At 56.3% G+C, this 15908-nt stretch overlaps 2 protein-coding genes across 2 annotated transcripts; both read left to right on the plus strand.

The window, feature by feature from the left end:
- Positions 1-419: 419 nt before the first annotated feature.
- On the plus strand, positions 420-7883 carry LOC136002116 (SUN domain-containing protein 3-like; the record flags this gene model as incomplete). Its single annotated transcript, XM_065656949.1, has 9 exons — positions 420-449; positions 677-761; positions 899-1014; positions 1634-1801; positions 2161-2247; positions 2835-2977; positions 3064-3160; positions 3208-3393; positions 7839-7883. Coding segments are annotated over 9 exons (957 nt in total), but the record flags the coding sequence as incomplete, so codon positions are not given.
- A 377-nt stretch (positions 7884-8260) lies between these two features.
- Positions 8261-15354, plus strand: LOC136002117 (SUN domain-containing protein 3-like; the record flags this gene model as incomplete). The annotated part of the gene is made up of 10 exons (XM_065656951.1): positions 8261-8290; positions 8518-8602; positions 8740-8855; positions 9475-9642; positions 10002-10088; positions 10676-10818; positions 10905-11198; positions 13404-13522; positions 14707-14770; positions 15312-15354. Coding segments are annotated over 10 exons (1149 nt in total), but the record flags the coding sequence as incomplete, so codon positions are not given.
- Positions 15355-15908: the final 554 nt, after the last annotated feature.

Here is a 15908-nt window from a genome sequence, read left to right on the forward strand (position 1 = left end):
AAGTCAGAGCTTTCTGAAGAGGAGCTGGAGTCTCTGAGGTAAGAGCACTTTCTTGCCAGGGCACGAACTCTGTGGAGCCATCTCAGCTGGCTTGGTGCTGCCCACACTCACTCGCCTGGCATCCAGGACTCCTGAGCTTCCCGCTCTGCCAGCTGTGGTGCTGGAAGGGAGCCATTTGTGAAGCAGAGGAAGGAAAGGGGCTGGGAGACGGGGCTGAGCCAAGCCCAGGGGCCCCCTCTCTGCACAAGGCTTGGAGCCTGCCTGCAGAGACTGGGCAGCTGCTGGACAAGACCTGCTTTCCCTGTGTCTCCAGGCAGTCACAGGCTTGGCTGGAGCAGATGCGGCAACTCAAGGAGACACAGGCTCAGGTGTCTGCTGCCAAGAGGAACATCCTGCAGGCAGTGAGATTGGTCCTGGAAGAGCATGGTGTCCAAGAGGAGAAGAGAGAGGTAAAGGTGCCAGGGGTAGATCTGGGACCCTGCTACCTTTTTGGGCTCCCTCCTGCTGCTTCCTCTTGGCACTCTCCAAGTCGGCAGCTTTTCCCACAGGTCTTGCCTTGGGGTTTCTGATGCAGAGGCACTCTTTGGCTCGGTGCTAGGCCTCAGTGTTCATGCAGAGCAGCCGGTGAGAGTCTTTGTGTTCACTGCCATAACTCCATTCCCCACATTTTTCCCAGGAAATTTTGGACTTGACCCAGAGGGCAATGGAAAAGGTGCTGGAAAACTACCACCAGATGCCTGACTGGGCAATGGGATCCATAGGTACGCAGACAGGAAATCTCGCTGCCCTTAGTTTGGGTGTGGCACCCCCCAAAGTCTGCCCAGCTCTGCTTTCAAGCCTGACAAATAGAGCTGAATGCGCTGCTTCAGCTCCTAACCTCTGGCCGTCTTCACGTCAGGTGGCACCATCGACAAGCAGAGGACATCCAAGACTTATGTTGGACAAGGCGACAAGACCTGGTGGCTTTCTCCATTTGACTTTTTTTCTGCAAACGGTCCAGAGACAATCTTGCAGGTATCACAGAGAAAGCCTGACTTGTGGCTCAGCTCCTGGCAGACCAAGGGCACAGCCCTTCCCCTCAGTCCGGCCGTGTCACTCAGCCCTGCGGTCTGCAAGGCATTCCCGACCCCCTGATCCCTGGCAGCACTGCCCTCCCATCAGGAGGGGGACAGAGCGAAACCCAGCTTCTGTGACCTTCCTAGCACCCTTGGCTGCAGTTGGCCAAGGAACGTGGTCCTTGGCAGCCCCACTGCCTCACCTCATCTCTCTCTGAAGGCCCCTTTCCAGAGGGGGTGGCAGTGGTGGGGGGTGCTGAGCCATGGTAGCAGGCAGAGACGATCCATGGGCCCTGCACTGCAGCCTAGTTTTCAAAGGGAGATGTGGTGAGGTCCACTAGGAGACCTGCCCTGTCTCTGCAAATTCTGAGAAAGCAGAGACAGCTTGCAAAAGGCGGTAGAGCTCAGAGGTTTTCTAGAATCACCTCCATATTGCCCTATTATCCATAGGCTTGTATTAATTTAGGAGGAGGACTGAAGCCCACATGCAAGGCAAGGTCTCTGCTTCTGGCCTAACAGGAAGCGCTCTTGTCTCTTTGGTTGCCTTGCCACTGATGCTCATGGCTTTCTGCTTTCAGCACCGTATTGCCCCTGGAAAATGCTGGGCTTTCCGAGGATCTCGGGGACACGTGGTCATCCGGCTGCCTGTAGACATCTGGCCAACGGCTTTCACTGTCTGGCACATCTCCGAGGCAGTCTCTCCTCATGGGGAAGTCAGCGAAGCCCCGAAAGAGTTTGCTGTCTTTGTAAGTCGTTGCCTTGCGCTTCTCAGGTGTGCCTGGCCCCAGGGAAAAGCTGTTCCAGAGCTGTGCTTCCCATGGCGCCTTCCTCAGACATCTCCCTGGGGCTGGCTGCTGCAGAGCACGGCATCCCCTGGGCACTGCTGGGGGCACGTGGGGTTCTGTGCCTCTGGGGCTTGTCTGCTTCGTGGCCAAGCATCCTGGAGCACGTGCTCAAAGCAGCCTGACCCAGAGGCACCCGAAGCTGTGTAGACTACCGCTAGAGCCCAGGGAGGTGGGGAAGGGTTCCTGGCTTTGGCCTCGGCGTGCCCTTCTCCTGACGCCCGCTCGGGCCTGACCTGCTGCCTTTGTCTCTTGTCTTTGAGGGAGTGGATGAGGCAGGGGCAGAAACTCCCCTGGGGACGTTCACCTACGACGTGAACAAGGAGATCGCTCAGACGTTCCATGTGCAGGTACCGCCGGAGCTGTGGCAGGATGCCCAGGGAGAAGGCAGCACTGTCTGCAAGTCGCTGGGGGAAAGAGGGCAGAGGATCAGCCCAGCCAGGCTCTGCTCTCCCACGCTCCTTGTTGTCTGCGGGGAAGAGAGCAAGGGGAAGAAAATGGTGCTTTGCTGTGCTGGCCGAGGCAGCTGCCCCACCTTTGCCAGGGCTTTCCTTTTCCTTGGGCCATTGCAGAGAAAGCAGCAGTGGGAGCAGGGCCGGGAAGGGAACCAGTCCCCGTCAGGGGGATGGCAGGAGGGAGGACGGCAGACGTGTTCCCCCCTCAGCAGGACTGTCCCCAGCTGCCACGGCAGGCCGGGCAGCCAAGCGCCTCCGGGTTCCACAGCTGCCCTCAGCAGCCTCTGAGGCCAGGCCTTGGCTTTCCAGGCACAGAGGGCTCCTGCGGGGTGCTGGCAAAGAGGAGCCTGGTTGCCCTAGCTCCTCCTTGGTCAGTGCTGCCATTTGGTCCTCAGCAGGGGGAGAGTGCGCAGAGGGGGCTCTGGCGATGTGATGTGGCTCTTGCCACCTGTGTAATGCTAGCTCCCCCCGTTTCTTTCCAGAAGGAGCTTCCCAGGACCTTTCGGTACATCAGATTCCAGGTGGAGAGCAACTGGGGAAACCCAGAGTACACCTGTGTGTACCGAGTACAGGTGCACGGGAAGAGGGCAGGACATGATGGCGACCGGCAAGCGCTACAGGTCCTGTAGGAAGATTAATAAAGAAGTTGTTTGGCAGCTTGTGTATCTTCATTGCTGGGATAGCTCTCTGGGAACGGGTCTTCACGGGCAGCCACAGCGGAGGACCTGGTGAGGTCCTCCTGGTCTTCTTGGGGCTGGATGAAGATCTCCTGGTCCAGCTGCTGGAGGCCATGCTCCACAACCGCTTGGTGACATTAGTGCATCAGTTTATTGACGGCGCTGTGCAACTCTGCAGCAGGGAGCCCCAGGTGTGCTGGGCCTGGAGGACGGCCGTGCTGCCGGGGAGCGGGAGCGCAGCCCCATGGCTGCCCTGGCCCCGCTGCCTCCCAAGGATGGTCTCCCCTGCCTGGTCCGGCCCCCTCCAGCAGCCCTGAAGGAGACAACGTGGGCGTCCAGCCCAGCACCTCAGCAGCTGCCCTCCGTGGGGGTCCCGGCAGCCCTCCCTCTGCCCCCTTCCTATCCCTGGGGAGCAGGAAGAGCCCCAGGAGGAGTTCGAGGAGGCCGCGCCACGTCCATCTTTCGCCAGTCAGCGCAGGGAATGGTCTCCTGGGGGCCACGGCGACCCCCGAAGAGGAGGGCCGGCAGCCCCCAGGCCTCTTCTCCAGCCACCAAGAGACCACCCCGCCAGCAGCACTAGAACGGCCGTGGCTCTGCCCAAACCAGATCTGGGGCAGCAGCTGGGGCTTGTGGCGGACACCAAGGGCTTCTGGCCTGCTAGGCCTGGTTGTCAGGCAGTAAAAGACAATAAAGGCCGGAAACGTGCAGAGGAAGTCTTGGTGTTACTAATAGTGCAGGTGGCGTTGCTGTCCCCACGTGTGCTGCTTCCTCCCCCTTCTCCTGGGGCTGTGCCCACCGTTTCCTCTCGTTCCCCTTGCAGAGCACCACAGGGCTTTTTCCTCTGCTCTTGCACAGCATCCTTGCCGTGCTTGGACCATCATGGGGCTGGACCTGTGTTCTGCGAGTGCACCTCTCCCCAGAGCAAGCGCCGTGGGTCTTCATAATTTTACAGAAGTGGCTTAGCAGTATTATGAGTTCCCATTCACAGCTGGAAGGCTTAAGATTCCTTAGAGAGAACCAGGAGCCCTCAAAAGCTCCAATAAGGTGAAAGGCCAGAGGCCTTTGTTGCTCCTTAGCTCATTGTTGGTATGTAAATCACAATTCGCCTTATCCTGAGTATCCCACCTCCTGCTACTAGCCTACAATATTTGAGGTTTCAGTCTGACAATGTCCCATCTCCTGAGGCTGGAGCTACTGGTTTGGCACAAGGTTTGAGATGTAATTCTTTTCAGTCTCTGACAGTTACCAAGGGGCATAATGGAACATTTCTAAAGTAACTTCAAGTTCATCTGTACATAAGGACAGCCTAAAAACCAGTGACTGAGTGGGATTTGTTAAGTCCTAGATCCACCCAGCTGTTATGTTGTCTGGGATTAGGGCAGCAAGGAGGACATTCATGAGTGCTGTGGGGCAAAGAGCAATGTGGCCTGAGCAAGTGTTGTTTCTTGAACACCAATGTCATGTCCCGTAGTAGTTCTCCATAACGACTGGGGAAACTGTCCCAAAAGGGCTCCTTCAGTTATCCCTAAAATCTCATTTACACTAAATCCAAGGCACTGAAAGTGCTCAGCAGGGCAGGGAGCCCAGGTGGGTGGAGAACTGGTCACACACGCAGGGCGTCCCCCACAGCCCTGGGCTGCCCACACTGGGCACCACAAAACTGCCCACACAGCCACAGAGCCAGCAGCAGGGACAAGGAACATGCGAGGCCTGCCTGCCTGCCAGAATGCTGGGGGGAAAGAACAAGGGCGTATGTGGTTGCAGGTGTTGTCAGCACCAGAGATCTTGTAAGCAACCACAGTAGTGGGGCTGGGAGGCAGGCGGAGAAGGGGAGAGGAGCTGGGGAAAGGATTTTGGTGCAGGCAGAGCTTGCAAACAGTCCTCCCAAGTACAGAGGGCCTGCTGTGCTCCACAGAGGCCTTCCTGATCCCTTGCACCACAGCTCTTTATTTGCTTTCCTCAGGCTCACAAACTCTTCCACCGTTGCCGGCATCCCTAAGCCTGGGGGAACAGTAATGAGTGACTATGCCAAGCACTAGGAACGGGTGAGAGGGTTTAAGCTGGGGGAAGGGGAAAGCAAAAAGCGGGAACTGGTGTTCTTGGTAGCCCTTCCCTCCCACCGTGGCACATGTTGCATCCTGTGCTCCATAAGAGTGCTCTTCAAGCTGTGGTCAGGCACCGCTGCTGGGCTGCCTGCCACCAGAAACCATCAACTCAAATCTAACCCAGCATCACTACACAAAAAACATGGACACGCTGCTGCCCAAGCTAAAAATCACAGCAAAAAGTACAGTGTGTTGGAAGGGAAGAATAAAAGTGATGAGTGACTATTCAGAGATTAACTTACTGTTCACTTGATTGGAAATGCAAAGCGGTGTGATGGCAGAGGACTAGCTGGCCCATAGAATTCCCTTCAGAAGGCTAGCTACTGAGTGGATTTAGCCCCACCACACAGCAATCGTAGCGTGGTCACATAGGGAACCCGCATCACTCTTCAGAGCCCTCTGGTGCCTTTCGGAACATCAGATTCCAGGTGGAGAGCAACTGGGGAAACCCAGAGTACACCTGTGTGTACCGAGTACAGGTGCATGGAAGAGGGCGAGACATGACGACCACACGCAGGCACCACAGCTCCTTTAGGGAGAGTAATAAAGAAGTTGTGTGGCAGCTCTGCTTGTGCACTGGAACAGGCGGCTCAGGGAAGCAGTTGAGTCACTGTCCCTGGAGGTGTTTAAAAGATGTGTAGATGGACATGGCTTAGTGCCAGAGTAAGGTCAGTGGTTGGTTCTGATGAGGGTCTCTTGCAGCCAAAGTGATACTCTGAATCTGTGATTTCAATAAATGCAACCCCAGAATATTTGCTGAAGTTCCCAACATCATAGTGGTTTTGGTGGGGGTGGCATCTCCAGGCAGCCAACGCTTTCCTCGAGCCACGGGCTGAGGCTTGGAATATCTGAACACATCGGTTAACCCATATCTGGTTTTGTAGGGCTTGTAATGACCACAGCCAGATCCCACCAGGCAATAAAATGGGGCCCCAGCTGAAGACCCCCTTTGAGTGGTCTTCTCAGAGCAGGAGGTCTGTCAACGGAGCCCTCCCTTAGGTTGGGACACTGTTTAAGCAGCCTTCCTGGCACTAAGTGCCCTCGCCTCCTCTTTGGTGACTTTTCTTCTGGATTTATTCTTACGTGAGTCCCATCCCAAACCAGGCAAGCGATTATTTTCTGCTGGGTACCCTTGAGTGAAAGAGGCCTCTTGTTCTGTTTTTTTGGGAGCGAATGCATGCTGTGGATCCTCATTATTCTTATGTGGTCGTACGATAATTATATCCTCAACTGGTATGCGAACCTGTTTTAGAATGTTGTCAGAGAGATAAATGATTTGGAGAAAACCTCTTTCTAGTTGGTTTATTGGCTAAAGAGTTCTGGCTAGAATGAAGTCTGTTTGCCTGCCTGAATGGACTTTTCGTTTGCCTCCGGGACACACCTGCACACCAAGTTTGGGGCGAGTGCTTAAATCAGTTCTGCCTCTGGACTGACCCCGGTGGCTCCGCAGTTCACTGTCATCAGCACCTGGCAATGCCTGAGTGCAAAAAGGGCAATTCCCTGATCTAGCTGAGTGGTCAAACTCTGCGAATTCTCACCAAACGACCTTCCTGCCTGGAGCACAGGTCAGGGCATCGCCTGGCACAGGAGGAGATGCGTCAGGGCACAGCAGCTTGCCCGGGCAGACAAGTAGGTGCTGGTCCCGGTGCTCCGGGTGCTTCTGGGGCCCTTGTCTCGGGGAGCTGCAGGTGTGGGTGAACCCACAGGGTCTGTCCCTCCAAAAGGGCACAGCAGCCCCCGCCAGGGCAGCCCCTCTGAGGTCTTAATGGACGTCACCAGTCGGCTGTGGTGAGGTCATAATCGCTGCCCTCTGTAAAATCCCACGTTGCAGACGTGGGCAGCAGCACAAAGCTGGTGCTTTGAGCAGCTGGTGGACGGCTCGAGAAGTGGCGTTTGCATCTCGAGACGAGACCAGGATTTTCGCTCCACGTGGCCAGTGTGCTGGGCCTGCAGAGGTGCCAGACATGTTTGCCACGAGGGTGCTGGGGCTCTTTGCCCTGTGCATTTTCATCGCGTTTTGTGAGTATCCCCGACCAAAACCGGCCCACTCAGTGTGCAGGAGAGGGACCAGCTGCTGAGGAAAATAACCCTCTCTTCTCAATGTGACCCACAGCTGCTGGTTTTTACTACTTTGACTTGCCGGTCTGGGGACTTGGAACGTTGCGTGTAAGTGTCTCTTGCTGTGTAAAGCCAACACTTGCCAAGGCCATAGCTCTGCCCTCCTGCCTGGCCTGGGAAGATGGGACACCTAGTACGAAATGCCCATCACCGCTGAGGGAGAGGGTGGGATGTGTTGGGGTCACTGCTGTCTGTCCTTCAATCTCCTTAGCGCCTGCATGGGGTTCAACTCGGAGAGGGATCTTCCCGAGTGAGCTCTGCAGGCTGCCAGGCTGAGGCATGGAGCACTTTGGCAGAAGGTGCCTTTGCTGCCTGCATGGCTCTCGGAGTGCTTTGGCGGTCAGGTGGAGACCCGAAAGATGCTCTGCTGGACGTGGCTGTTACAGACCCCAGGCTTCGGGTCAGGGTCTCCCAAAGAGAATCCAAGCAGCCGGAATTTCTGCCAGCTCTGCCTGGTAGAGTCTCCTTTGGGAAGCCCGGGCAGTGTTCCTCATGCTTGCTGCAATGGAGTGTCTCTCCAAAGGGTCCATTTTGTCAGCCAACGAGCTTCTCCAGAGGTCCACCATCCCTGTTCTTTATCTTGCAGGACAAGTCAGAGCTTTCTGAAGAGGAGCTGGAGTCTCTGAGGTAAGAGCACTTTCTTGCCAGGGCACGAACTCTGTGGAGCCATCTCAGCTGGCTTGGTGCTGCCCACACTCACTCGCCTGGCATCCAGGACTCCTGAGCTTCCCGCTCTGCCAGCTGTGGTGCTGGAAGGGAGCCATTTGTGAAGCAGAGGAAGGAAAGGGGCTGGGAGACGGGGCTGAGCCAAGCCCAGGGGGCCCCTCTCTGCACAAGGCTTGGAGCCTGCCTGCAGAGACTGGGCAGCTGCTGGACAAGAGCTGCTTTCCCTGTGTCTCCAGGAAGTCACAGGCTTGGCTGGAGCAGATGCGGCAACTCAAGGAGACACAGGCTCAGGTGTCTGCTGCCAAGAGGAACATCCTGCAGGCAGTGAGATTGGTCCTGGAAGAGCATGGTGTCCAAGAGGAGAAGAGAGAGGTAAAGGTGCCAGGGGTAGATCTGGGACCCTGCTACCTTTTTGGGCTCCCTCCTGCTGCTTCCTCTTGGCACTCTCCAAGTCGGCAGCTTTTCCCACAGGTCTTGCCTTGGGGTTTCTGATGCAGAGGCACTCTTTGGCTCGGTGCTAGGCCTCAGTGTTCATGCAGAGCAGCCGGTGAGAGTCTTTGTGTTCACTGCCATAACTCCATTCCCCACATTTTTCCCAGGAAATTTTGGACTTGACCCAGAGGGCAATGGAAAAGGTGCTGGAAAACTACCACCAGATGCCTGATTGGGCAATGGGATCCATAGGTACACAGACAGGAAATCTCGCTGCCCTTGGTTTGGGTGTGGCACCCCCCAAAGTCTGCCCAGCTCTGCTTTCAAGCCTGACAAATAGAGCTGAATGCGCTGCTTCAGCTCCTAACCTCTGGCCATCTTCACGTCAGGTGGCACCATCGACAAGCAGAGGACATCCAAGACTTATGTTGGACAAGGCGACAAGACCTGGTGGCTTTCTCCATTTGACTTTTTTTCTGCAAACGGTCCAGGGACAATCTTGCAGGTATCACAGAGAAAGCCTGACTTGTGGTTCAGCTCCTGGCGGACCAAGGGCACAGCCCTTCCCCTCAGTCCGGCCGTGTCACTCAGCCCTGCGGTCTGCAAGGCATTCCCGACCCCCTGATCCCTGGCAGCACTGCCCTCCCATCAGGAGGGGGACAGAGCGAAACCCAGCTTCTGTGACCTTCCTAGCACCCTTGGCTGCAGTTGGCCAAGGAACGTGGTCCTTGGCAGCCCCACTGCCTCACCTCATCTCTCTCTGAAGGCCCCTTTCCAGAGGGGGTGGCAGTGGTGGGGGGTGCTGAGCCATGGTAGCAGGCAGAGACGATCCATGGGCCCTGCACTGCAGCCTAGTTTTCAAAGGGAGATGTGGTGAGGTCCACTAGGAGACCTGCCCTGTCTCTGCAAATTCTGAGAAAGCAGAGACAGCTTGCAAAAGGTGGTAGAGCTCAGAGGTTTTCTAGAATCACCTCCATATTGCCCTGTTATCCATAGGCTTGTATTAATTTAGGAGGAGGACTGAAGCCCACATGCAAGGCAAGGTCTCTGCTTCTGGCCTAACAGGAAGCTCTCTTGTCTCTTTGGTTGCCTCGCCACTGATGCTCATGGCTTTCTGCTTTCAGCACCGTATTGCCCCTGGAAAATGCTGGGCTTTCCGAGGATCTCGGGGACACGTGGTCATCCGGCTGCCTGTAGACATCTGGCCAACGGCTTTCACTGTCTGGCACATCTCCGAGGCAGTCTCTCCTCATGGGGAAGTCAGCGAAGCCCCGAAAGAGTTTGCTGTCTTTGTAAGTCGTTGCCTTGCGCTTCTCAGGTGTGCCTGGCCCCAGGGAAAAGCTGTTCCAGAGCTGTGCTTCCCATGGCGCCTTCCTCAGACATCTCCCTGGGGCTGGCTGCTGCAGAGCACGGCATCCCCTGGGCACTGCTGGGGGCACGTGGGGTTCTGTGCCTCTGGGGCTTGTCTGCTTCGTGGCCAAGCATCCTGGAGCACGCGCTCAAAGCAGCCTGACCCAGAGGCACCCGAAGCTGTGTAGACTACCGCTAGAGCCCAGGGAGGTGGGGAAGGGTTCCTGGCTTTGGCCTCGGCGTGCCCTTCTCCTGACGCCCGCTCGGGCCTGACCTGCTGCCTTTGCCTCTTGTCTTTGAGGGAGTGGATGAGGCAGGGGCAGAAACTCCCCTGGGGACGTTCACCTACGACGTGAACAAGGAGATCGCTCAGACGTTCCATGTGCAGGTACCGCCGGAGCTGTGGCAGGATGCCCAGGGAGAAGGCAGCACTGTCTGCAAGTCGCTGGGGGAAAGAGGGCAGAGGATCAGCCCAGCCAGGCTCTGCTCTGCCACGCTCCCTGTTGTCTGCGGGGAAGAGAGCAAGGGGAAGAAAATGGTGCTTTGCTGTGCTGGCCGAGGCAGCTGCTCCACCTTTGCCAGGGCTTTCCTTTTCCTTGGGCCATTGCAGAGAAAGCAGCAGTGGGAGCAGGGCCGGGAAGGGAACCAGTCCCCGTCAGGGGGATGGCGGGAGGGAGGACGGCAGACGTGTTCCCCCCTCAGCAGGACTGTCCCCAGCTGCCACGGCAGGCCGGGCAGCCAAGCGCCTCCGGGTTCCACAGCTGCCCTCAGCAGCCTCTGAGGCCAGGCCTTGGCTTTCCAGGCACAGAGGGCTCCTGCGGGGCGCTGGCAAAGAGGAGCCTGGTTGCCCTTGCTCCTCCTTGGTCAGTGCTGCCATTTGGTCCTCAGCAGGGGGAGAGTGCGCAGAGGGGGCTCTGGCGATGTGATGTGGCTCTTGCCACCTGTGTAATGCTAGCTCCCCCCGTTTCTTTCCAGAAGGAGCTTCCCAGGACCTTTCGGTACATCAGATTCCAGGTGGAGAGCAACTGGGGAAACCCAGAGTACACCTGTTTGTACCGAGTACAGGTGCACGGGAAGAGGGCGGGACATGATGGCGACCGGCAAGCGCTACAGGTCCTGTAGGAAGATTAATAAAGAAGTTGTTTGGCAGCTTGTGTATCTTCATTGCTGGGATAGCTCTCTGGGAACGGGTCTTCACGGGCAGCCACAGCGGAGGACCTGGTGAGGTCCTCCTGGTCTTCTTGGGGCTGGATGAAGATCTCCTGGTCCAGCTGCTGGGGGCCACGCTCCACAACCGCTTGGTGACATTAGTGCATCAGTTTATTGACGGCGCTGTGCAACTCTGCAGCAGGGAGCCCCGCCGTGTGCTGGGCCTGGAGGACAGCCGTGCTGCCGGGGAGCGGGAGCGCAGCCCCGTGGCTGCCCTGGCCCCGCTGCCTCCCAAGGATGGTCTCCCCTGCCTGGTCCGGCCCCCTCCAGCAGCCCTGAAGGAGACAACGTGGGCGACCGGCCCGGCACCTCAGCAGCTGCCCTCCGTGGGGGTCCCGGCAGCCCTCCCTCTGCCCCCTTCCTATCCCTGGGGAGCAGGAAGAGCCCCAGGAGGAGTTCGAGGAGGCCGCGCCACGTCCATCTTTTGCCAGTCAGCGCAGGGAATGGTCTCCTGGGGGCCACGGCGACCCCCGAAGAGGAGGGCCGGCAGGGCAGCCCCCAGGCCTCTTCTCCAGCCACCAAGAGACCACCCCGCCGGCAGCACTAGAACGGCCCAGGCTCTGCCCAAACCAGATCTGGGCCAGCAGCTGGGGCTTGTGGCGGACACCAAGGGCTCCTGGCCTGCTAGGCCTGGTTGTCAGGCAGTAAAAGACAATAAAGGCCGGAAACGTGCAGAGGAAGTCTTGGTGTTACTAATAGTGCAGGTGGCGTTGCTGTCCCCACGTGTGCTGCTTCCTCCCCCTTCTCCTGGGGCTGTGCCCACCGTTTCCTCTCGTTCCCCTTGCAGAGCACCACAGGGCTTTTTCCTCTGCTCTTGCACAGCATCCTTGCCGTGCTTGGACCATCATGGGGCTGGACCTGTGTTCTGCGAGTGCACCTCTCCCCAGAGCAAGCGCCGTGGGTCTTCATAATTTTACAGAAGTGGCTTAGCAGTATTATGAGTTCCCATTCACAGCTGGAAGGCTTAAGATTCCTTAGAGAGAACCAGGAGCCCTCAAAAGCTCCAATAAGGTGAAAGGCCAGAGGCCTTTGTTGCTCCTTAGCTCATTGTTGGTATGTAAATCACAATTCGCCTTATCCTGAGTATCCCACCTCCTGCTACTAGCCTACAATATTTGAGGTTTCAGTCTGACAATGTCCCATCTCCTGAGGCTGGAGCTACTGGTTTGGCACAAGGTTTGAGATGTAATTCTTTTCAGTCTCTGACAGTTACCAAGGGGCATAATGGAACATTTCTTAAGTAACTTCAAGTTCATCTGTACATAAGGACAGCCTAAAAACCAGTGACTGAGTGGGATTTGTTAAGTCCTAGATCCACCCAGCTGTTATGTTGTCTGGGATTAGGGCAGCAAGGAGGACATTCATGAGTGCTGTGGGGCAAAGAGCAATGTGGCCTGAGCAAGTGTTGTTTCTTGAACACCAATGTCATGTCCCGTAGTAGTTCTCCATAACGACTGGGGAAACTGTCCCAAAGGGGCTCCTTCAGTTATCCCTAAAATCTCATTTACACTAAATCCAAGGCACTGAAAGTGCTCAGCAGGGCAGGGAGCCCAGGTGGGTGGAGAACTGGTCACACACGCAGGGCGTCCCCCACAGCCCTGGGCTGCCCACACTGGGCACCACAAAACTGCCCACACAGCCACAGAGCCAGCAGCAGGGACAAGGAACATGCGAGGCCTGCCTGCCTGCCAGAATGCTGGGGGGAAAGAACAAGGGCGTATGTGGTTGCAGGTGTTGTCAGCACCAGAGATCTTGTAAGCAACCACAGTAGTGGGGCTGGGAGGCAGGCGGAGAAGGGGAGAGGAGCTGGGGAAAGGATTTTGGTGCAGGCAGAGCTTGCAAACAGTCCTCCCAAGTACAGAGGGCCTGCTGTGCTCCACAGAGGCCTTCCTGATCCCTTGCACCACAGCTCTTTATTTGCTTTCCTCAGGCTCACAAACTCTTCCACCGTTGCCAGCATCCCGAAGCCTGCGGGAACAGTAATGAGTGACTATGCCAAGCACTAGGAACGGGTGAGAGGGTTTAAGCTGGGGGAAGGGGAAAGCAAAAAGCGGGGACTGGTGTTCTTGGTAGCCCTTCCCTCCCACCGTGGCACATGTTGCATCCTGTGCTCCATAAGAGTGCTCTTCAAGCTGTGGTCAGGCACCGCTGCTGGGCTGCCTGCCACCAGAAACCATCAACTCAAATCTAACCCAGCATCACTACACAAAAAAACATGGACACGCTGCTGCCCAAGCTAAAAATCACAGCAAAAAGTACAGTGTGTTGGAAGGGAAGAATAAAAGTGATGAGTGACTATTCAGAGATTAACTTACTGTTCACTTGATTGGAAATGCAAAGCGGTGTGATGGCAGAGGACTAGCTGGCCCATAGAATTCCCTTCAGAAGGCTAGCTACTGAGTGGATTTAGCCCCACCACACAGCAATCATAGCGTGGTCACATAGGGAACCCGCATCACTCTTCAGAGCCCTCTGGTGCCTTTCGGAACATCAGATTCCAGGTGGAGAGCAACTGGGGAAACCCAGAGTACACCTATGTGTACCGAGTACAGGTGCATGGAAGAGGGCGAGACATGACGACCACACGCAGGCACCACAGCTCCTTTAGGGAGAGTAATAAAGAAGTTGTGTGGCAGCTCTGCTTGTGCACTGGAACAGGCGGCTCAGGGAAGCAGTTGAGTCACTGTCCCTGGAGGTGTTTAAAAGATGTGTAGATGGACGTGGCTTAGTGCCAGAGTAAGGTCAGTGGTTGGTTCTGATGAGGGTCTCTTGCAGCCAAAGTGATACTCTGAATCTGTGATTTCAATAAATGCAACCCCAGAATATTTGCTGAAGTTCCCAACATCATAGTGGTTTTGGTGGGGGTGGCATCTCCAGGCAGCCAACGCTTTCCTCGAGCCACGGGCTGAGGCTTGGAATATCTGAACACATCGGTTAACCCATATCTGGTTTTGTAGGGCTTGTAATGACCACAGCCAGATCCCACCAGGCAATAAAATGGGGCCCCAGCTGAAGACCCCCTTTGAGTGGTCTTCTCAGAGCAGGAGGTCTGTCAACGGAGCCCTCCCTTAGGTTGGGACACTGTTTAAGCAGCCTTCCTGGCACTAAGTGCCCTCGCCTCCTCTTTGGTGACTTTTCTTCTGGATTTATTCTTACGTGAGTCCCATCCCAAACCAGGCAAGCGATTATTTTCTGCTGGGTACCCTTGAGTGAAAGAGGCCTCTTGTTCTGTTTTTTTGGGAGCGAATGCATGCTGTGGATCCTCATTATTCTTATGTGGTCGTACGATAATTATATCCTCAACTGGTATGCGAACCTGTTTTAGAATGTTGTCAGAGAGATAAATGATTTGGAGAAAACCTCTTTCTAGTTGGTTTATTGGCTAAAGAGTTCTGGCTAGAATGAAGTCTGTTTGCCTGCCTGAATGGACTTTTCGTTTGCCTCCGGGACACACCTGCACACCAAGTTTGGGGGGAGTGCTTAAACCAGTTCTGCCTCTGGACTGACCCCGGTGGCTCCGCAGTTCACTGTCATCAGCACCTGGCAATGCCTGAGTGCAAAAAGGGCAATTCCCTGATCTAGCTGAGTGGTCAAACTCTGCGAATTCTCACCAAACGACCTTCCTGCCTGGAGCACAGGTCAGGGCATCGCCTGGCACAGGAGGAGATGCGTCAGGGCACAGCAGCTTGCCCGGGCAGACAAGTAGGTGCTGGTCCCGGTGCTCCGGGTGCTTCTGGGGCCCTTGTCTCGGGGAGCTGCAGGTGTGGGTGAACCCACCGGGTCTGTCCCTCCAAAAGGGCACAGCAGCCCCCGCCAGGGCAGCCCCTCTGAGGTCTTAATGGACGTCACCAGTCGGCTGTGGTGAGGTCATAATCGCTGCCCTCTGTAAAATCCCACGTTGCAGACGTGGGCAGCAGCACAAAGCTGGTGCTTTGAGCAGCTGGTGGACGGCTCGAGAAGTGGCGTTTGCATCTCGAGACGAGACCAGGATTTTCGCTCCACGTGGCCAGTGTGCTGGGCCTGCAGAGGTGCCAGACATGTTTGCCACGAGGGTGCTGGGGCTCTTTGCCCTGTGCATTTTCATCGCGTTTTGTGAGTATCCCCGACCAAAACCGGCCCACTCAGTGTGCGGGAGAGGGACCAGCTGCTGAGGAAAATAACTCTCTCTTCTCAATGTGACCCACAGCTGCTGGTTTTTACTACTTTGACTTGCCGGTCTGGGGACTTGGAACGTTGCGTGTAAGTGTCTCTTGCTGTGTAAAGCCAACACTTGCCAAGGCCATAGCTCTGCCCTCCTGCCTGGCCTGGGAAGATGGGACACCTAGTACGAAATGCCCATCACCGCTGAGGGAGAGGGTGGGATGTGTTGGGGTCACTGCTGTCTGTCCTTCAATCTCCTTAGCGCCTGCATGGGGTTCAACTCGGAGAGGGATCTTCCCGAGTGAGCTCTGCAGGCTGCCAGGCTGAGGCATGGAGCACTTTGGCAGAAGGTGCCTTTGCTGCCTGCATGGCTCTCGGAGTGCTTTGGCGGTCAGGTGGAGACCCGAAAGATGCTCTGCTGGACGTGGCTGTTACAGACCCCAGGCTTCGGGTCAGGGTCTCCCAAAGAGAATCCAAGCAGCCGGAATTTCTGCCAGCTCTGCCTGGTAGAGTCTCCTTTGGGAAGCCCGGGCAGTGTTCCTCATGCTTGCTGCAATGGAGTGTCTCTCCAAAGGGTCCCTTTTGTCAGCCAACGAGCTTCTTCAGAGGTCCACCATCCCTGTTCTTTATCTTGCAGGACAAGTCAGAGCTTTCTGAAGAGGAGCTGGAGTCTCTGAGGTAAGAGCACTGTCTTGCCAGGGCACGAACTCTGTGGAGCCATCTCAGCTGGCTTGGTGCTGCCCACACTCACTCGCCTGGCATCCAGGACTCCTGAGCTTCCCGCTCTGCCAGCTGTGGTGCTGGAAGGGAGCCATTTGTGAAGCAGAGGAAGGAAAGGGGCTGGGAGACGGGGCTGAGC

Source organism: Caloenas nicobarica, chromosome Z (genome assembly GCF_036013445.1).
Source record: "Caloenas nicobarica isolate bCalNic1 chromosome Z, bCalNic1.hap1, whole genome shotgun sequence".
Classification (NCBI taxonomy): domain Eukaryota; kingdom Metazoa; phylum Chordata; class Aves; order Columbiformes; family Columbidae; genus Caloenas; species Caloenas nicobarica.